General features: G+C 41.3%; 1 protein-coding gene across 4 annotated transcripts in view; it reads left to right on the top strand.

Annotated features, from left to right (window-relative positions):
- The window catches only part of NARS2 (asparaginyl-tRNA synthetase 2, mitochondrial), a 51,322-nt gene extending 36,634 nt beyond the window's left edge, over window positions 1-14,688 (top strand). The window contains exons 8-14 of one of the 4 annotated variants that reach the window (XM_085216473.1): window positions 1,384-1,482; window positions 2,098-2,135; window positions 4,044-4,110; window positions 5,638-5,775; window positions 6,520-6,617; window positions 8,425-8,451; window positions 8,527-8,667. In XM_085216473.1, the coding sequence (XP_085072599.1) occupies window positions 1,384-1,482; window positions 2,098-2,135; window positions 4,044-4,110; window positions 5,638-5,775; window positions 6,520-6,617; window positions 8,425-8,451; window positions 8,527-8,533 (474 nt within the window). In that variant the 3' untranslated portion in view covers window positions 8,534-8,667. The other 3 variants (XM_010706167.3, XM_085216472.1, XM_085216474.1) reach the window with 3 other exon arrangements.
- Window positions 14,689-16,156: the final 1,468 nt, after the last annotated feature.

Below are 16,156 nucleotides of genomic sequence, written 5' to 3' on the forward strand. Positions count from 1 at the left end.
TTCAAGCAGTTTAGAACAGGTGATCAAACATGAAAGTCTGAGCAAGATGCCTAAAAGCTAATCTTAGCTATATCACCAGCCAAGCTTCTTCTCCCTGCGTTTTGTTCCTCTTGCCCAGTATAAGTTCCTTATGGGGCAGTGACTTGCTTCTTCCTCAGACCTGCTGACAGTAAGGTTCATCTTTTCACACTTTGTCTCCCCTGGGCTTAGCAGTGTTGAGAGCCCACCGTTCATCTAGGTATCATTGGTGGATTCTTTGCCTTTGTCAGCTCTGCAGTTAATGAAACAAGTTGTTATGCTTACAGAAAACGCAGAGATGTGCCAGGACTTTCAAAATTGCTTTTTGTTGCAAAAAAAACCCCTCCATCTCAGGCCAGGGTGATGAAATGCAGCCCAGCTGCATTGCTCTGTTGCTTACAAAGATGAGAATAAGGAAAGTGATTCTAAAGAAAAGTTGGGAGTGACAGTTATCCACAGGTATCCCTGCTTCGTGCAGGCATGGGGCTGCAAGTAGTTATGGGAACTCTTATTGGCCAGCATGACAGCAAGTGTTCTGGATAGACTGCTTTGCTTAACCAAGCATGAAAATGACTCTTACAGCAGGTTGATCAAAAAGCACTGAAATCCAGCGTGGGAGCTTTTTTTTGTTGAGAATCAAAATGGCACTTGTTTCATTTAATTTCTTCATAGGTGAAGCCCTTTTTAATTGGTAAGTATATCAGTGTTGTTTAAATAATCCACAGTAGTTTAGGGGAATTAAAGCAGGTTGTTTTTTTGTTTCTCAAGCATCTCTGAATCGATGTGTACTGAGCTTTAGTTCACTGCTCATCTCTATACATGTTCTCTTTGAGTTACTGTGCTGGGTCTCTCTTAACAGGAATTTGTTGAATAGTCTGGTTCTACACAGTGTGCATTTATTTTCTTTTCCTTTAGTTCTGTCTGTTGTGACAATAAAGCAGAAGGACAGAATCGCTCATTACAGGAAAGGCATCTCACTAGTGATTTATCTGAGACCAGTCACCACAAATGGTTGTATTGTGTTCATTTGTGGTTGACCTGGGCTGCTCGTTGTGTATTTTAGTGTTTGTTTTTGTTTTTCTTTTTTTTTTCCACTGGAAATAGTTGACTGAAGATGCTAAGGCCATCAGCAGACACTGAGAACCCGAAACCTGTAGCAGAAAAGCAGGTTCTAATCCACTTCAGCCAGTGAGTAAGCCTGCTAATTAGGAGCATTAGCAAGCTGGTACTCTCTTATGCAGTCTGACCATGCAAAAGCACAGAAGCTCCTTTTGTACTCTTTGGTTGATGTGTACTGTGTTTTATTTATAGTCTGAGACATCTAAGCAGTGTTAATTTTCCACGCACTTCTGTTTTCTCTGTTAGGTTATGGAACATCTTTTCAAGACAGCAACAAGCACTGTGTTCTCCAAATGCCCTCGTGATGTTGAGCTTTTTCATAAATATGTAGCTCCTGCACAGAAGGTAATAAATGTGACAGGAAACAGCTGCAACACTTTTATGCATTTGGGGGGCTCTTGACAATAGAGAGGCTTGATTTTCTTTTTATTGTGTCCTCCTGTCAATCACAGAATGTCCTGGGTTGAAAAGGACCACAATGATCATCTAGTTCCAACCCCCTGCTATGTGCAGGGTCGCCAACCAGCAGCCCAGGCTGCCCAGAGCCACATCCAGCTTGGCCTTGAATGCCTCCAGGGATGGGGCATCCACAACCTCCTTGGGCAACCTGTTCCAGTGTGTCACCATCCTCTGTGTGCGAATCTTCCTCCTAATATCTAACCTAAACCTCCCCTGTCTTGGTTTGAAACCTTAAGAACCTTAAGCCTAAGTTATTTTTCAGACCAACTTAGAGGGGACTCACAACTTTCTGTGGGTGTTGGCATTTGTGGTAGAGCTTTAGCTGTCACATCACCTTTTAGTACAGAATGACATGAAGTGGATTTTGACATATATTTAGAGCACAACACAGATCTACAAATGGGAACTTGGAGGGGGTGAGTGGTAACTTTTCTGTCTTTATTCTGGACCTGTGAACCCTTAGGAGTAGCTTTACCAATTTTTTTTTTTGTTTTGAACAAGGGCAGGTTGGAACAAATGCTGAAGAACAAATTTGTAACGTGAGTATTTTAATTTCAAAATGAACTGGAGGAGGGAGGCCTTTTGGGAAAAGCATTCCTATTTTGTGTGTATATATATATATGTATATATTTATTTTTTTTTTTTTTCCCCCCAACTCAATACCTTCTGAATTAATATAATGTCACCTAAAGAGCATGAACTTAAATTTCCTTTGTTCTGTTCCCTAGCTGCCCTTTCACTCCTGCATGAGACTGGCATCAAATCTATTGTCCTTTCACTTTTGCTTACCTAGACAGGATCGTCTTTCTACCAGGGCATCCTCTTTCCAGCATGCAGCTGATGAGTTGGTTTCGCTCTCCTCTGTTTCAGCTTTGGTGCTTGCTCTGTTTTCCCTCACATTTTCATAGAATCATAAAAGCATTTGAGTTGGAAGGGACCTTTAAAGGCCATCCAATCCAACTCCCTTGCAATGAACAGGGACATCTCCAGTTTGATCAAATGCTCAAAGCCCCATCCAGTCAGACCTCGAGTGGACAAGGAATTCTGCACCTCTCTGCATAACAGATCCCTTTTTATAAAAATATTTTTTGACAGAAAAACAATTTGGGTTTTTAAATATTTCCAATTACTTATGCAACTCATATTTTTTTCAGTTTCTGTATCCTAAAGAACTGAATGATTTTTGTTTCTTTCCTTGCTACCCAGAATATCTCCTCTCCTCTTCCCTTGCCAGTCTCTACAGATAGTGGTGCTCTGTCTTCATCCAATAGAACATTTGAGAGTTGCTCAGCCCAGCACTGGTTTTCCCGTTAAGCAGCTCAGCTTCTTTTTGCATCAAGATCATGAAAGATGCTCCTTGTGCATCTTATTTGCACAGACACCACAGAGGGCTTCTGTGAAGTGAATCTCTCTCCCCGTTTTGATCCTTCTCTCTTTGTACCTAACTAATATTTCCAGGAGGACAGAGTTACTCTCAGTTTCTCCCATGGAAAAAGAAATTGAGTCAACCCATCTCTCTCTCCATTTCTGCCTCTCTTCCATTACTGGCAGATCTGGGGCATTCTTAGCTTACACATCCCAGTAATGGGGTTAAACCTGTGCCTCACTTTGCCCAAACACGTAGACCAATGCATTCCTGATGTATTTTCTCCAAAAGCCTTCCATGTGTTAGTGAATCCTTGTAGCTGGATGTGAAGAGCTCATGTTCTTTAGGTAATTTGGTTTATAATTGGGTTTGGATAATGATACAGAGAGAGGAAATTATTGTGAGCAAGTTATCCTTTCTGCCTGCAGCATTTGCTTGGCATGTGGAAAACTTGTCAGCAAAAATATCTTCCATTGAGTCTTGATTTACAGTTACCAAACTTGCAGCATCTTTAACTGCACTTTTTTTCTGTTGGCATTACCATGTTTGTCAGTTCTGGTGAAAATTAGTGGGAAGTCAGATTTCAGAACTGTCATAGGAGTAGAGAAACATTGCTGCAAATAAATATTGTGATATTTGCAAAATGAAATGAAAACACTCGAGGTACAAGTCCTTTGCACACTGGGCTGTTATTTTTTCTTAGTACTGGAACAGTGGAGCTGTGTTGGATCTATGCCAGTGAAGGCATTAAAAAAATCCTCCAATTTGTATAAAGTTGGTTTTGTGCAAAACTCCCTTCTGTCTGAAATGCAGTGTTGCAACAATGCAGAAGTGTTTTGAGAGCTCAGCATTTTCACTTTGCATGTAGCTGAAGCACAGGAAAACATAGGGTTCTTGCCATATGAAATGTAAGTTTTTGGTTTCTATTCCAAGCAGCATTACTGGGAAGTCTGACATCACACCACAGGTTGGCATGGTCTTGGGGAAATGCTTCCTTAATTTTCCAGTGCAACACTTGGCCAGAACATTTAATTGTTATTCCTTTCACAGTTATCTCAAAGACTTTTTTTTTCTCTTGCAGAATTTCCTACAATGAAGCAGTGGAAATTTTGAAACAGGCTTCTCAAACTTTCACTTTTAAGCCAGAGGTAGGTAGTTGTCTGGTTGTTTGTCCCTATTGCCTGTTGGTGCACACAGCCAGTCTGAGCACTTTAGGTCTCAGGGACCTTTGCCTCTTTACTGTATGCAAGCAGTGCTAAGTGTGTTCTAGTTTCATTAACGGTCATCTTAAGAAGCTTATTTCAATAGTCTTCAAATAAAGGAATTATATTTAGGTACTTTTACAAGGGTCGATAAGTCAAAACCACATCAAAATACCATATAACATACATGTAGGTAAAGGGAATCCCTTGTCTTTCCAAAGGCTAGTTGTCATCTGGGAAAGAGAATCATGTGATAATCCTACAAACAATGTTAGATTATGACTTTTTGAAAACTGTATTTTGGCCAATTTCAAACATATATGGCAGTGTTGAGAGCATTTGTGTTTGTGCTTATCTCCAGTGTAACAATTAGTCTTAACCTCACTCTGCTATTTTAAGGAAAATAACCCTCTGCCTGAAGACATCTTCATAGCTGGTTGGGTAGCTGTCTGGTCTCTGTGAACAAGTGGGTGTCAAACCTTGAATCCTGTGTGTGAATATAGCTACAAATCATGCTAGCTGTTGCACAAATCATTATGGTTTTTGTAATGCAAAGGAGATTTATCAGCTGACTACATAAGAACAGAGATTTGAAAGGAACCACCTCAGTCAAATCTGTACTATCTAAATCTGAAACAGCAAACTCAGCATATTTTCAGATGATGAGAGCCTGCAGAATGCATTTCCCTTCTTCTTTTCCATTCCCTCTGTGTACTTTGCACATTCTGTGGTGGGCTGGACGTCTCTAGGCAAAAGCCACAGCATTTATAACACTGGAAGAAAGCAAGAAAAGCAAAGAACATTGCAAATGTCCAAAGTTTCCAATAAAAAATTGTTTGATAGGATGCTGAGTTTTTTTAAATGAGAATTAATGTGTGTGACAGGACACGGCAGGGAAGAGAGCAGTCATCCTAGCAAAGCTGTTTTCTGCACACCAGAAGTAATCATAAAATGATAGAATGGTTTGGATTGGAAGGGATGTTTCATTTAGTTCCAACCCCCCTGCTATAGACACAGATATCTCCCACTAGACCAGGTTGCTCACAGCCCCATCCAGACTTGGATAGTACTGGGGTAATGCTGAAGTCAGTCTGGGCTGAGTAAGCCAATTTTGGTAGGTTCCTATTTCCCTGAAGCTATGTGGTGAGAGCTTCAAGGGGTTGGTTTGTTTGTTTTGGTTTTGTATTGTTTTCTGTTTCGATATCAGATATTTGGGCTTGATGCAAGGACGATCAGGCCCTGTTCCATGGAAGTTAAGCCATGTTATTTTCATTACTTTGCTCTGCCCTAAAACCTGTGGAACTCTGTGTACTTAGCATATTTTCCCAGTAGGTTATGTGAACTCAGAAGTTAATGTTCATGTTTTTGTGTTAGTCAAAAGCGTGCCACTCTATGCAGGGATTTTGCTTGGTATCTTGCTGCAGGTGAGGTACACAAAAGCAAGATACTAGGTCACTTTTGTTCTCTTTACAGTGGGGCTGTGACCTCCAAACAGAACATGAGAAATACCTGGTGAAGCACTGTGGTGAGGTTCCTGTATTTGTGATTAACTACCCCTACGACCTCAAACCTTTCTACATGCGGGACAATGAAGATGGACCTCAACGTACAGTGAGTCCATGGGTCACACTTCCACCTCCTTTTCATTGAGGCGTGTGTCTTAGCTTAAAAGTAAACAGAACCAGAGAATGTCCCAAGTTGGAAGGGACCCATAAAGATCATCTTGTCCAACTCAAAGATGGCTTTCTGTAGGTCCTCTAGTCTTGAAGGCCAAGGTAAGACATGGCCATCATGTAGGTAATCCTGTCCAGTCTTCTTTCTGTTACAGAAGAAATCCCAGAGCAGGAGTAGCAGGAGGAAGATACAGGAGATATGTAGCATGAAGTATTTGTTTAAATCCTTTCAGGCATATTTGCCATATTTTTTTTTTTCCCAAGTATATATCTGTACTACTAGTTAAGTGCCTAGAATTGTATGGGTTCAGGCAACCCATGATTCCCCAGTCATCCAAATCTACCGTGTAATCCTCAAATAGCACATGGACACTAGAAATAAACTTCCACAAGTTTTTTGCTTTGAAGATATGATTTTTCCAATTAAAGCAAGACCAGTCTGAATCAGTGCTTCTACTAAAAAGTGTGACTTCTACTGCCATTTAGTGCTCTTGCTTCACTTACTTTAGTTTGGTATCTGATGAGCTGTGGAAAGGTAACCCTACAGAACAAAACGGGGAAGAAAATCAGCCCTAATAGCATAGATGACAGCACTGTGTTCCTAATGCACTTCAGTACTGCCAGCTGTATTTCTGCTATGGACTGTATGGGCCGAACTTAGATTAGTTTTCTCCTTTTTAAGGTTGCAGCTGTTGATCTCCTAGTACCAGAAATAGGGGAGTTGTGTGGAGGCAGCTTGAGAGAGGAGCGACTGCCCTTCTTGGAATCACGCTTACAGAGGTACAGAAAACCTGCAGGTGCCAGGTGACCAGCCTGGCCACAAGTGTGTTCAGGCAGCCCTCGGTGCCTGCAAGGCAGGACTGGAAGGGCAACTGTTTGTCTGTTGTCTTTTACCTATTTACCTGAGTAAGCAATTGTTAACCAGAGAAGGAGGTCTTGTGCTTCTGCTGTAAACATATGAAGTGCCACTTGGCTTCAGCTCAGTGCATAAGAGGGGAGGGGAGCAGCCTTAGCTCTGTGGGGACTGCCTGAGACAGATTGTCATCAAGGCACTTCATCCTTGAGCCCTTCCTTCACAGCTTTTGTGCCTGAGAGTTGATTGTGAAGGTGAAAGTTGTGTAGCCAGAGCTTACGTACTTTTGTTATCATGTTGTGCAACGGAGGAACTGCAGCTGGGAAGCTTTGCCTAGCAGTGGTACAGTTGACTTCAGTAACTATTTCACAGAATACTGTTCTTTGCTAAAAGTTTTATGGAAAGCTTCATTGGAAAGGGCTGAGACTTGTACTGAAGTCATATGGGCTCTTTGGCAATCTTTTTCCCTACTGTGTTGTTCTGACTCATGAGGCTTAGAGTAATTTTAGGCTAAATTCAATATCAAAATATCAAAGCTGTTATTTCGTCAACAGTAATTGACTTTAGAGATGGGGTAAATCTCCATCTCTAGATGGAGACAATCTAGACAATTACTCCTGGATCCGGTCTGAATTTTCAAAATATCTTTTCGTAACTCATCTGAGTCCATTTGTACTATTTGCACACTTGTTACAAAGCAGTTTTGGAGGAGAATTAATCCCAGAGTAACGTACTTTGTTCATTCGGAATGAATTTATCACTTAAATCAGCCAGTTGGTCACGGAGATGTATTTAATCAGTGGAGAAATGCAAAATCCATTTCAGCATAATGAGAAAACATAGGGCAATTAAAATCACTACAAGATTGGTTCACAGTTTGTGGTGTAGGATGGTGTCACACCCTGCAAGGCCTCACTATGCATGCTGTTACTCTCATTGTGAACTCTCAAGACAGAACCATGCTTCAGCTGAAGCAAAGTGCACTTGAAATTTCTACCCATAGAATCCAGAGTCCACAGCCTTCCAGGTGTGGGACTGGAGGAGGGATCTTTGTAAAGGTCAAAGCCAGACTTTTTTGTGTGACAGGAAAGTCACAGGAAGTGTTTTGAGCCACAAATGATGTATCTTCAGTGACCTCAGACTATAGCTCTGCACTTAAGATGAACTGGAAAAATAACACCACGTGTTTCTCTGTTTTGAGTGCTCGGGATCTGATCTGCTGAACCAAAATATTTTGTTAATGCCTTTAAATTCTACTTCCTGCAGCCCCAGCACAAACAAGACAGAGATAACTGGATTCTTGTCTCCTTATGCACGCTTCTTACAGTAAATCTAAAAGTTCTGGTCAAGGATTGCTGCATTGTACTGAAGATCAGAGAAATGGTCTCATTTTGTAAGTTTAATATTTGGGCCTATACTCTCCAAAATTTTGAAAGTAGGTTTTACTGATTTCCCTGAAGTGAAGAATTTACACAACTCTTTGTATGAAGCTGCGTGTTTCCAAAACAAACTTTGTATTTTGAGAAGCATGTTGGGAATCTGTTCGAGATTCTCTACCACGTGCCAGAGCTGACAGCTATTGATCATGTCTTCCCTTTATTTCCTGCCTTTCCTTTTTCAACTCAGTTTCGTCCAGAGACTCTCCCTTTCCTCATAACATTGTTTTCCAGGCAAGTACTGCTTGTGCAGATCCACGTTCCTTTATTTATGAGGTTTTTTCTTCTTGTTCCACAGATTAGGACTCACAGATTCCTACCAATGGTAAGACTGTTTCTTATTTTTCAAGCTGTATTTCTTCTGACGTTCTTTAAACAACTGTTTCATTTTTTCATGCAGTTCTTGAGGGGGACATTTCTTGGCCCAGCTGCATGGCCATCACTGCCAGGCTCAATGGAACAGCCAGTTCATTTCAACAAAGTTAATCTATTGCTACTTAATCTATCTTCCCAATTTATCCATGGACAGCACAGGTCATTCCTTTCAGGATTGCATAAAGTGGATTAATTTACAACTCATCAGTGATACTAAGTCATCAAATTGTGTTCCAAATTGAATAGATTCTGGCCACCATCACATGAGATAAACAGGTTGCAGAACCACAAGCAATTTGTGACCTTTAACAGCTCTGTGAATGACTCCCTTTGCAACTGACAGAGCAACTGGGTTGAAAAATCTTCCCTAACAAAGCTGTTGAAGCAATTAAAACTGTCCTGCTAAGGAGACAGAACAACCTTTGAATTAACAATTTAGCCCATTAAAATGACAAGATTTTAGTGCTCCTCTTGACAAGTGTTTCTTGGTATGTGCTTTGTCAAAGCTACTAAGAGGTTGCTAGTGTGGAGAATTTTAAATTTAGAAGAGTGTATTCAAATGCTCTTTAGTATTTGGATTGGCCATTAGGGAGACTGCCTTGAAAAATGCAGTGGTAGTGCAGGATTCTTACACTCTCCTCTGAGTATGAACTCACTTTGAAACAGCCCAGTGCCTGGCAGTCCTTTACGTCATCCATTTGCAAACAAGGTGAATGAAATGTCTTCCTTTATTATTTGCATTTATGGGTCAGAATGCACTGTATCACTTCATCTAATCCAAAGCAGAGGGTCAGAATTTCTTTCTGTAATTCCTCTGAGCCTGTAGGTTCTGTTTAAAGGAAGTATTTTTAGACAGGCATACAGTTTAACTGTGTTCCCAGGTAAAACTGCTGGTAGAAAGCTGTTAACATGCCCAGTGTATCTTACAGACCAAGCAGCCTGTGTAAGGGAGTAGCAGTCAAGCTGAACCCTTTCAGCCCACTCTGTTTCTTAGCTGTCCCTTTGAAGCTTATGTGAAATACTCAGAAGAATCCCAGGGCCCTTTGTGGTACTTGTGATGGTTGTTTTTCCTCCTAACTCTGCCCAGCACCTGATATCCTAGGTGAGCGTGGTCAGCAACTCTTACACACATAGATAATTAAATATTGGGAGTTCTGGAGAGGAAAGCGTGACCAAGGCTGATCAGGTGTATGGTTAGATGTTGAGATATAGCCTTAGGAAGTCTGATGCTCAGTAGCAGGGAGCCTTTCAGCATTGCTAAAATAGCTCAGGCCTGCCTTATGCCCCCCCACAAGAGACATTGCCCATCACCCATTTTCAGTTTTGTGTAACATGAAGCTGTCCTGTAATCTCATTTGGGAAATTCTCTTCTTCCCCTTTTTCCTCCATTCCACTGACAATGATGCGGCTTCCCATAGGAGACTGAAACTGGTTTTGCCCCTTGCCATAGCACAGTTTGATGTGCTGGGAAGCTGCAGGATTGAAATATCCCAGGTTACTTCTGGAATCCAGTCCAGATTCTGCCAGTAAGGAGGTAGCTGTGTTGCCAGCATCTTTCTCAGAGGAGGTGGCAGGAGAGACTGAAATTAATCTCCTCCATTTTATTGATCAAATTTAGTCTCCAGAGCTGGCACACAAACTCTTTGGAGAACAGCTGAGTCATTTCTTTTGAAGTATATTTGCTAACTTTCGAATGGACAGCTACATAAGATGTCCCTTTTGAAATCCCTTAGATAATACCATATCTCTGCTTCTAATTGTTTTCCTCTGTGTTTTGGGGCACACTGTTTCTTCAGTGGCTTGAAGAGTTCCTTACTTGTGGAGGAGTCATTGATGGAAGAGGCATCCAACAATCTGTAGATAAAGGAATATGGCCAAACTCCTCTCAGTCTTCTTCAGTTCAATACAGCTTTCCTGTTGTGCAGGTTCCTTTCCATAAATAGTAAGAGGTGGGGAAGTACTTGGCTTGACTTTGGAGTAATTTTATCTTATTTTCACACTCCTTCCTTTGAATTGTAGACAGAGCTCAGTGCTGTAGATGCTGATTTTGGCTAGACTGAGGGAGATCTATGAAACTGAGGTGGGAAAGTCAGGAGATCAGAGTTTACTCTGGGAAGTCACTTGCTGCCTTTGTGCCTCTTTCCTGCTGTTCTCTGCCAGTGTAGGCTGTTAGCTCCAGAGGGCAGAGACTGTGAATTCTGTGACCATGGGGTATTGAATATATTGTGTTATAAATGGACTGTAAATCCAGCTCATATCAGTGGTTTCCACTGCGCGCTCTGAATGCCTTCTTTTGTGGATTACCAAAACATTGTAGCAGAGCAGAATTTGCATGATATCAAAGACAGCATTTTACCCAACATTAGAACCCAGAATCATAGAGTTGTTTGAGTTGGAAGGGACCTTTAAAGATCATCTAGTCCAACTCCCCTGCAGAGAACACGGACACCTACAGCTCACTCAGTTTCCACAGAGCCTGTTACAGACTGACCTTGAGTGTCTCCAGGGATGGGGCAATCACCACATCTCTGGACAAGCAGTTCCAGTGCCTCACTGGTGGTACTTGCATGTTTATTTCCTAAAACATTCAATAAAACCAATTCTTCATATGCTAACCCATTTCACTGCTAGTTTTTTGTTACCCGTATTTTTTTCTTAGCGTATTTCTTTTCTTCAAGTAAAATATTCAACTCTGGGGATGACAGTGTCTTTGTTCTCCTAGCCTCACTTTTTTCTGACTGGCAGCAGAGGCCTCAGTATTACGAGATGGTTATATGACAGATCAAGATTATATTTGTTTTGAAAGGAGACTAAAAAGCATACGTTCTGTTTTACAAATGATCACTAAGAATGCACTGATCTTCATAGTGCCTTGCTGTGCATCACAGGATTTTGTGATGGTGACAGAAGGATATAGGTTTTTAAAAGGATGAAAGGAAATGCTTTTCTAACTTGGCACGTAACAAGCTCATGGAATTCACTGCCAGGGAATGTTGTTGCAGCACATATTTTAGTAAGATTCAAATCTCAGAACTACCAGTCCTCCAAGTCCAGAACATGAACAATGAAGATAGCAGGGGTCATGGAAACTTACTTCCCCCATTGGAATAACGTTGCACATTCCCTCAGTTGCCAATGAAGGTCTCAGCCGTCCTCTTAAGCACAAGCTGCTGGGAGAAATAGCTAGACTAGTTCGTGAGTGTTTTCTGAGGTGAGAAACATACAATGCGTGGAGATTATTGAATGAAGGAAACCTCAGGAAACATTTTCCAGCCTAAAGGGATTTTTCTGTTAATCTGCAGGAAGTTATGCTTTCTTTCATCTGAGAAGAACGGAAAATTTCTCAATTCCTTCACTTTTTCTAAGTGCAGTCATCAGGAAGGATTCACAGGCTTGATCCTCAGCACATTTAATTCAATGGACTTTTTCTATTAACTTTAATGGGCTTTGTTTTGGTTCTTTTGCCAGAATGCGTTCTCAGAGTGCTCTGAGATCTATAGATGAAAGCCCTGGATAAGCAAGGGTAGAATTTATTATTATTGTCCATCTGGAAGGAGCGGAGTTATTTAATCTTTATGATGACTTCATAAACTGTGTTGCCACCAAAGAGGAATGAAAGTGCTAGACATAGCCTCAGCTGTCTTTGCACAGGCTGAGATGTGCTCACTGACATCACCTGCAATATTGGTGCTGTTATTTCAACTCCTAGTTGCTGCTGGAGCTGCCACCAGCTGGTTTGCCAGTTCTTTCCAGAACTGCTGAGTCGGTACAGGTTAACCTGCCACGGGCAGCACCCATATCACCATATCCCTCAGATTTATGAGGCCCTTTATATTTTACAAGTCACCACCCTCAGCATTAGATTTGCTCGTCATCTTCTTTGCAAAGCTGCTAAGCAAGGTTTTCTGGAGGCAGTTCCCAGAATGTAAGTGGAAACTCAGTGCTAGGAGGAGGTAAGAAGTTCTGCTTTTGGTTTTACTTGTTAGGCAGTGGAGTGGAGGAAGAAAATCTCTTGAGGGAAAAAAAAAAGAAGAAAAAAGAAAACCCCAAAACGCTGTACTGATTGTAATAAGTGGCTTCCCAAATTTCAACTCCTGTTAATGAACCACAAGAAAAAAAAAGTGATGTGGTACAAAAGGTATACTGTCAAACTGTGTGAACAAGTGTATAGTTCAAGATGTGTGTTTATATGTATTGATATTTATATACATTTATATATATATTTAAGCATAATTTTGTATTTGTATTCAGGTTTAGTTGCTTTTTTTGTAAACTGAGCTGATGAAACACTCATAGATGGGGATGATAAGCATGTAGTATGTGTGCAGTCACACAGACCCTTTGTAGTGCATTCATACATCACAACTTTGTGGTCTCAGGAGGCTCAGGAGTGGCCCCATGAAAGACCAGACCCACTGAGCTGATTTTCACTCCTATTAAAACATAACTGTTGGTGACAGTTTATAGCTGTAAACATAGTTCTTGCATATCATGTCACATGAAATCAGGAGGGGAGAGGGGGAGCTGAGCCATCTCAATGTTGTTGACACCCACATAGTTGGAATAGCTGCTTCCCCAAGCTAGGGGGCTGGCTTTTCTGTACACAACAGGTACTGTTCTCCAAACTGCAATGTCTTGTTGCAGATCTCATTTTTGGAGAAGGTATGTACAGGATTTTTTGCTGACTTGCTGTGGGAGTGAATAAATCAGTCTGTGAAAATGATTTGGGGGAGGTTAGGAAGGGGGGCAAAGGTGACCAAAAGCCATTATAATTACCCTAAAAGAAAAATAAAACTCAGAAGGAATCTTCAGTAGACAAGAAGATGTATTTGAGCCAAGAAATTGACTTCTTAGGGAATTACTGGAAATGAAATGACTCAGCCTATTGAAAAGATGACTGGACAGAAGATGGAAATTTATTATAGGGCAGATTTCAGCCTGGCAAGAGCTGAACAAACCCAAGCAGGGGATTCTGACAGTGGGAATGTTTTGTGTTGCTGTAGGAACCTGGGCTTGTGCCTCTATTAGGGATATATTTAAAAACTTAGGTGCTCTCAGTGCACGTAGAGCTATGATGTTAAAGCTGTTCTTTGTACCCAAATGAGTTCCTGTTCCTAAACAAAGCCGGCTGTAGCATATTGGCAAGGCACAGCTCTGCTGGTTTACATTTGCACCTGGGGCTTCTTGCTAATACAGTTCTGCCTGTCAGGGAGCCCCAGCCCTTCACGCCCCTCTTCAATGCTGGCTGTGTTGGCAGGAATCCACAATAGTTAGGGTCAAAGGGAAGTAATTAAGATGGAAAGCAAAACGCCAGATAAAAAGCTCTCTCTAATTACATCAGCATAAATGTGCTGCAAATGTAACTGTCTGTTTAAATTACAGGTACCTAGACCTGCGAAAATTTGGCTCTGTTCCTCATGGAGGCTTCGGAATGGGGTTTGAACGCTACCTGCAGTACATCCTGGGTGTTGACAATATCAAGGATGTTATTCCTTTCCCCAGGTTTCCTCACTCCTGTCTGCTGTAGCTCAGCAGTGTGAAAATGGCCCGTGTGACCACGTGTATGTAATATTGGCATATGACTGAGTGCATTTTAGAGGAAAGTTGAGAGAAATTTTGTATTGGGGAAGCTCTCAGTAAATTGGATATACTGCCTTATTGAAAATAATATATGTTCTCGTGAGATAATGGAAGCATGCTTGCAGTTAATTTGATAGCAATTCATGTCTTTGGTGCATTTTGGGAGCATTAATAAATCCCACTTAACCAAAGAGTTAAGATTCCCATGAGCACAAACGATGGCAGTCCTGAGTGAGTATTGTTCAGAGGTAGTGGGGGTTTGATGTGAAATATTAATAAGGAGGTGTGACCTGAAATGGACTGAGAGCCAGGTCTGTTGTGAGGCTTTAGTAGGCTTTAATTAAATGCCTGCGCAGTGCTTTGAAGGTTGAGGATTGTAAAATTGCAGAGGATTGTCACTGCTGTGATGCACTTGCTCTTACGAAATGACAACTGTATAAAGCGTGGTTCTCCCCACCCTGAGTTAAAAGCAAATATTGTTTACATTGGAAAAATCAGCCAAACCTAGCAAGGCGAAATGTCATCCTGGAACTGCTGGAGTGAATTAGGTGAATGATGTTTGATTTTGTGAATCATCAATAAAGATGTACACTGGGTTGTTTTGTAACTCTTCATGCTTCTTTATATTGTTATAAAACCGTGGCACTCAGCATCATAGCGTTTCCTCCGGTCTCTAATAGATGTTTCTTTCTGCACATACACAAATTACTTCACAGCTTCTGCAGGAGATACCTGTTCTGTGTGCCCAAACAACCACATTTTCATAGCAGAAATGTTCAATCACATCCATATCTCTGAAGCCAACGTGCAGTTTTCTGGTGTTTGTTGTTGTTGCTTTGCTTTTTTGTTGTTGTTAAATATAAATATGTGATGTGTTCTTCTGGCCCAAACAGTTTTGTGTGTATTTTGAAACAACTGCCATCCATGCCAGCCATTGCATGTGTATTAAGTAATTGCTTATCTCTGTAGGATCTGAACTCCATGCAGTCTTTAATGGGTTTGTGCTCTCAGCCTCCCTGCCAGGTAAAGAAATATTCATTTCTGTTTTGAAAACAGGATTAAGGGCAGATCAAGTGACTTGCCCAAGGCAATTGGAATCCAGTGGCTTATTTGGGAACTTGAACTGAGGGTTTCCAGCATCCCTTTTCCCTTCTGAATTATCACAATCCAGCAAATTGTCATTTGCATAGTGCTTACTACTCTGGAGTCCAAGATGTCTGCAGTAAAAACAATTTATATAAAGAGAAAAAGCAAGGTAACAGCCTTATTGCTAATGAACCCCATGTAAACTGGCACATAGAACGTGAAATGGCTGCAGAACAGCCCCAAAGACTTTTCTTCCAAGCAAATGAAAGAGATTGAAAGATAGTAATCAAATAGCATTGCACTGGTAACGTTGCAGGCACATTTTCTCTGTAGTAGGGCTCTGTAATGCTGCACCTGCAGTATCTAAAAATACATGTTTATGTTATGTGGCACCTGCCACGTTTTGGTTTGGTTCATGGCTGGGGCTCATATTTATCATGATCATACACCACAGGGTCATTGCTTTGGGGTGCTTGGTGCATGCACTGGGACATCTCCTGCGTATCAAGATTGTTGTCTTTTTTCTTTTTGGTTAGGCAGGCGTTAACTGTGCACTTGCTGGTTTGTATCTCCTGGTGCTGCCTCAGTTCACAGAATCATCATAGGATCCTTAGAGTTGTTAACTGTGATTCCACGAGTGGGTTCCAGCATCTACCTTCCCTTTGATACCACCACTTCCTACATAGGACACCCAAATATCTTCATGCATTTGAACTATCTCCTCTTTTAATGAGTTATCTTAAATGCCATCGCTGGAACACTCTATACAGAAAGAGTGCACCTGCCAATAGCCCCATCCATACGATGTTCCTAAATAACATGCAATCAGCAAGTGTGCTCACTGAGATCTTTAGTCCTTGAGTCTGTCACAGTCGCCATAAACGAGTGTTTGAAGCAAAAGCTCACATGCTGACAGCAAAGTAGAGGAGTGGCAAAACCATCTCCTGTCCACTCAGCATTTGTCCCCACAGCAGCTTGCAGGGTGGCGG

This window comes from Meleagris gallopavo, chromosome 1 (genome assembly GCF_905368555.1).
Source record: "Meleagris gallopavo chromosome 1, MGAL_WU_HG_1.1, whole genome shotgun sequence".
NCBI lineage: Eukaryota > Metazoa > Chordata > Aves > Galliformes > Phasianidae > Meleagris > Meleagris gallopavo.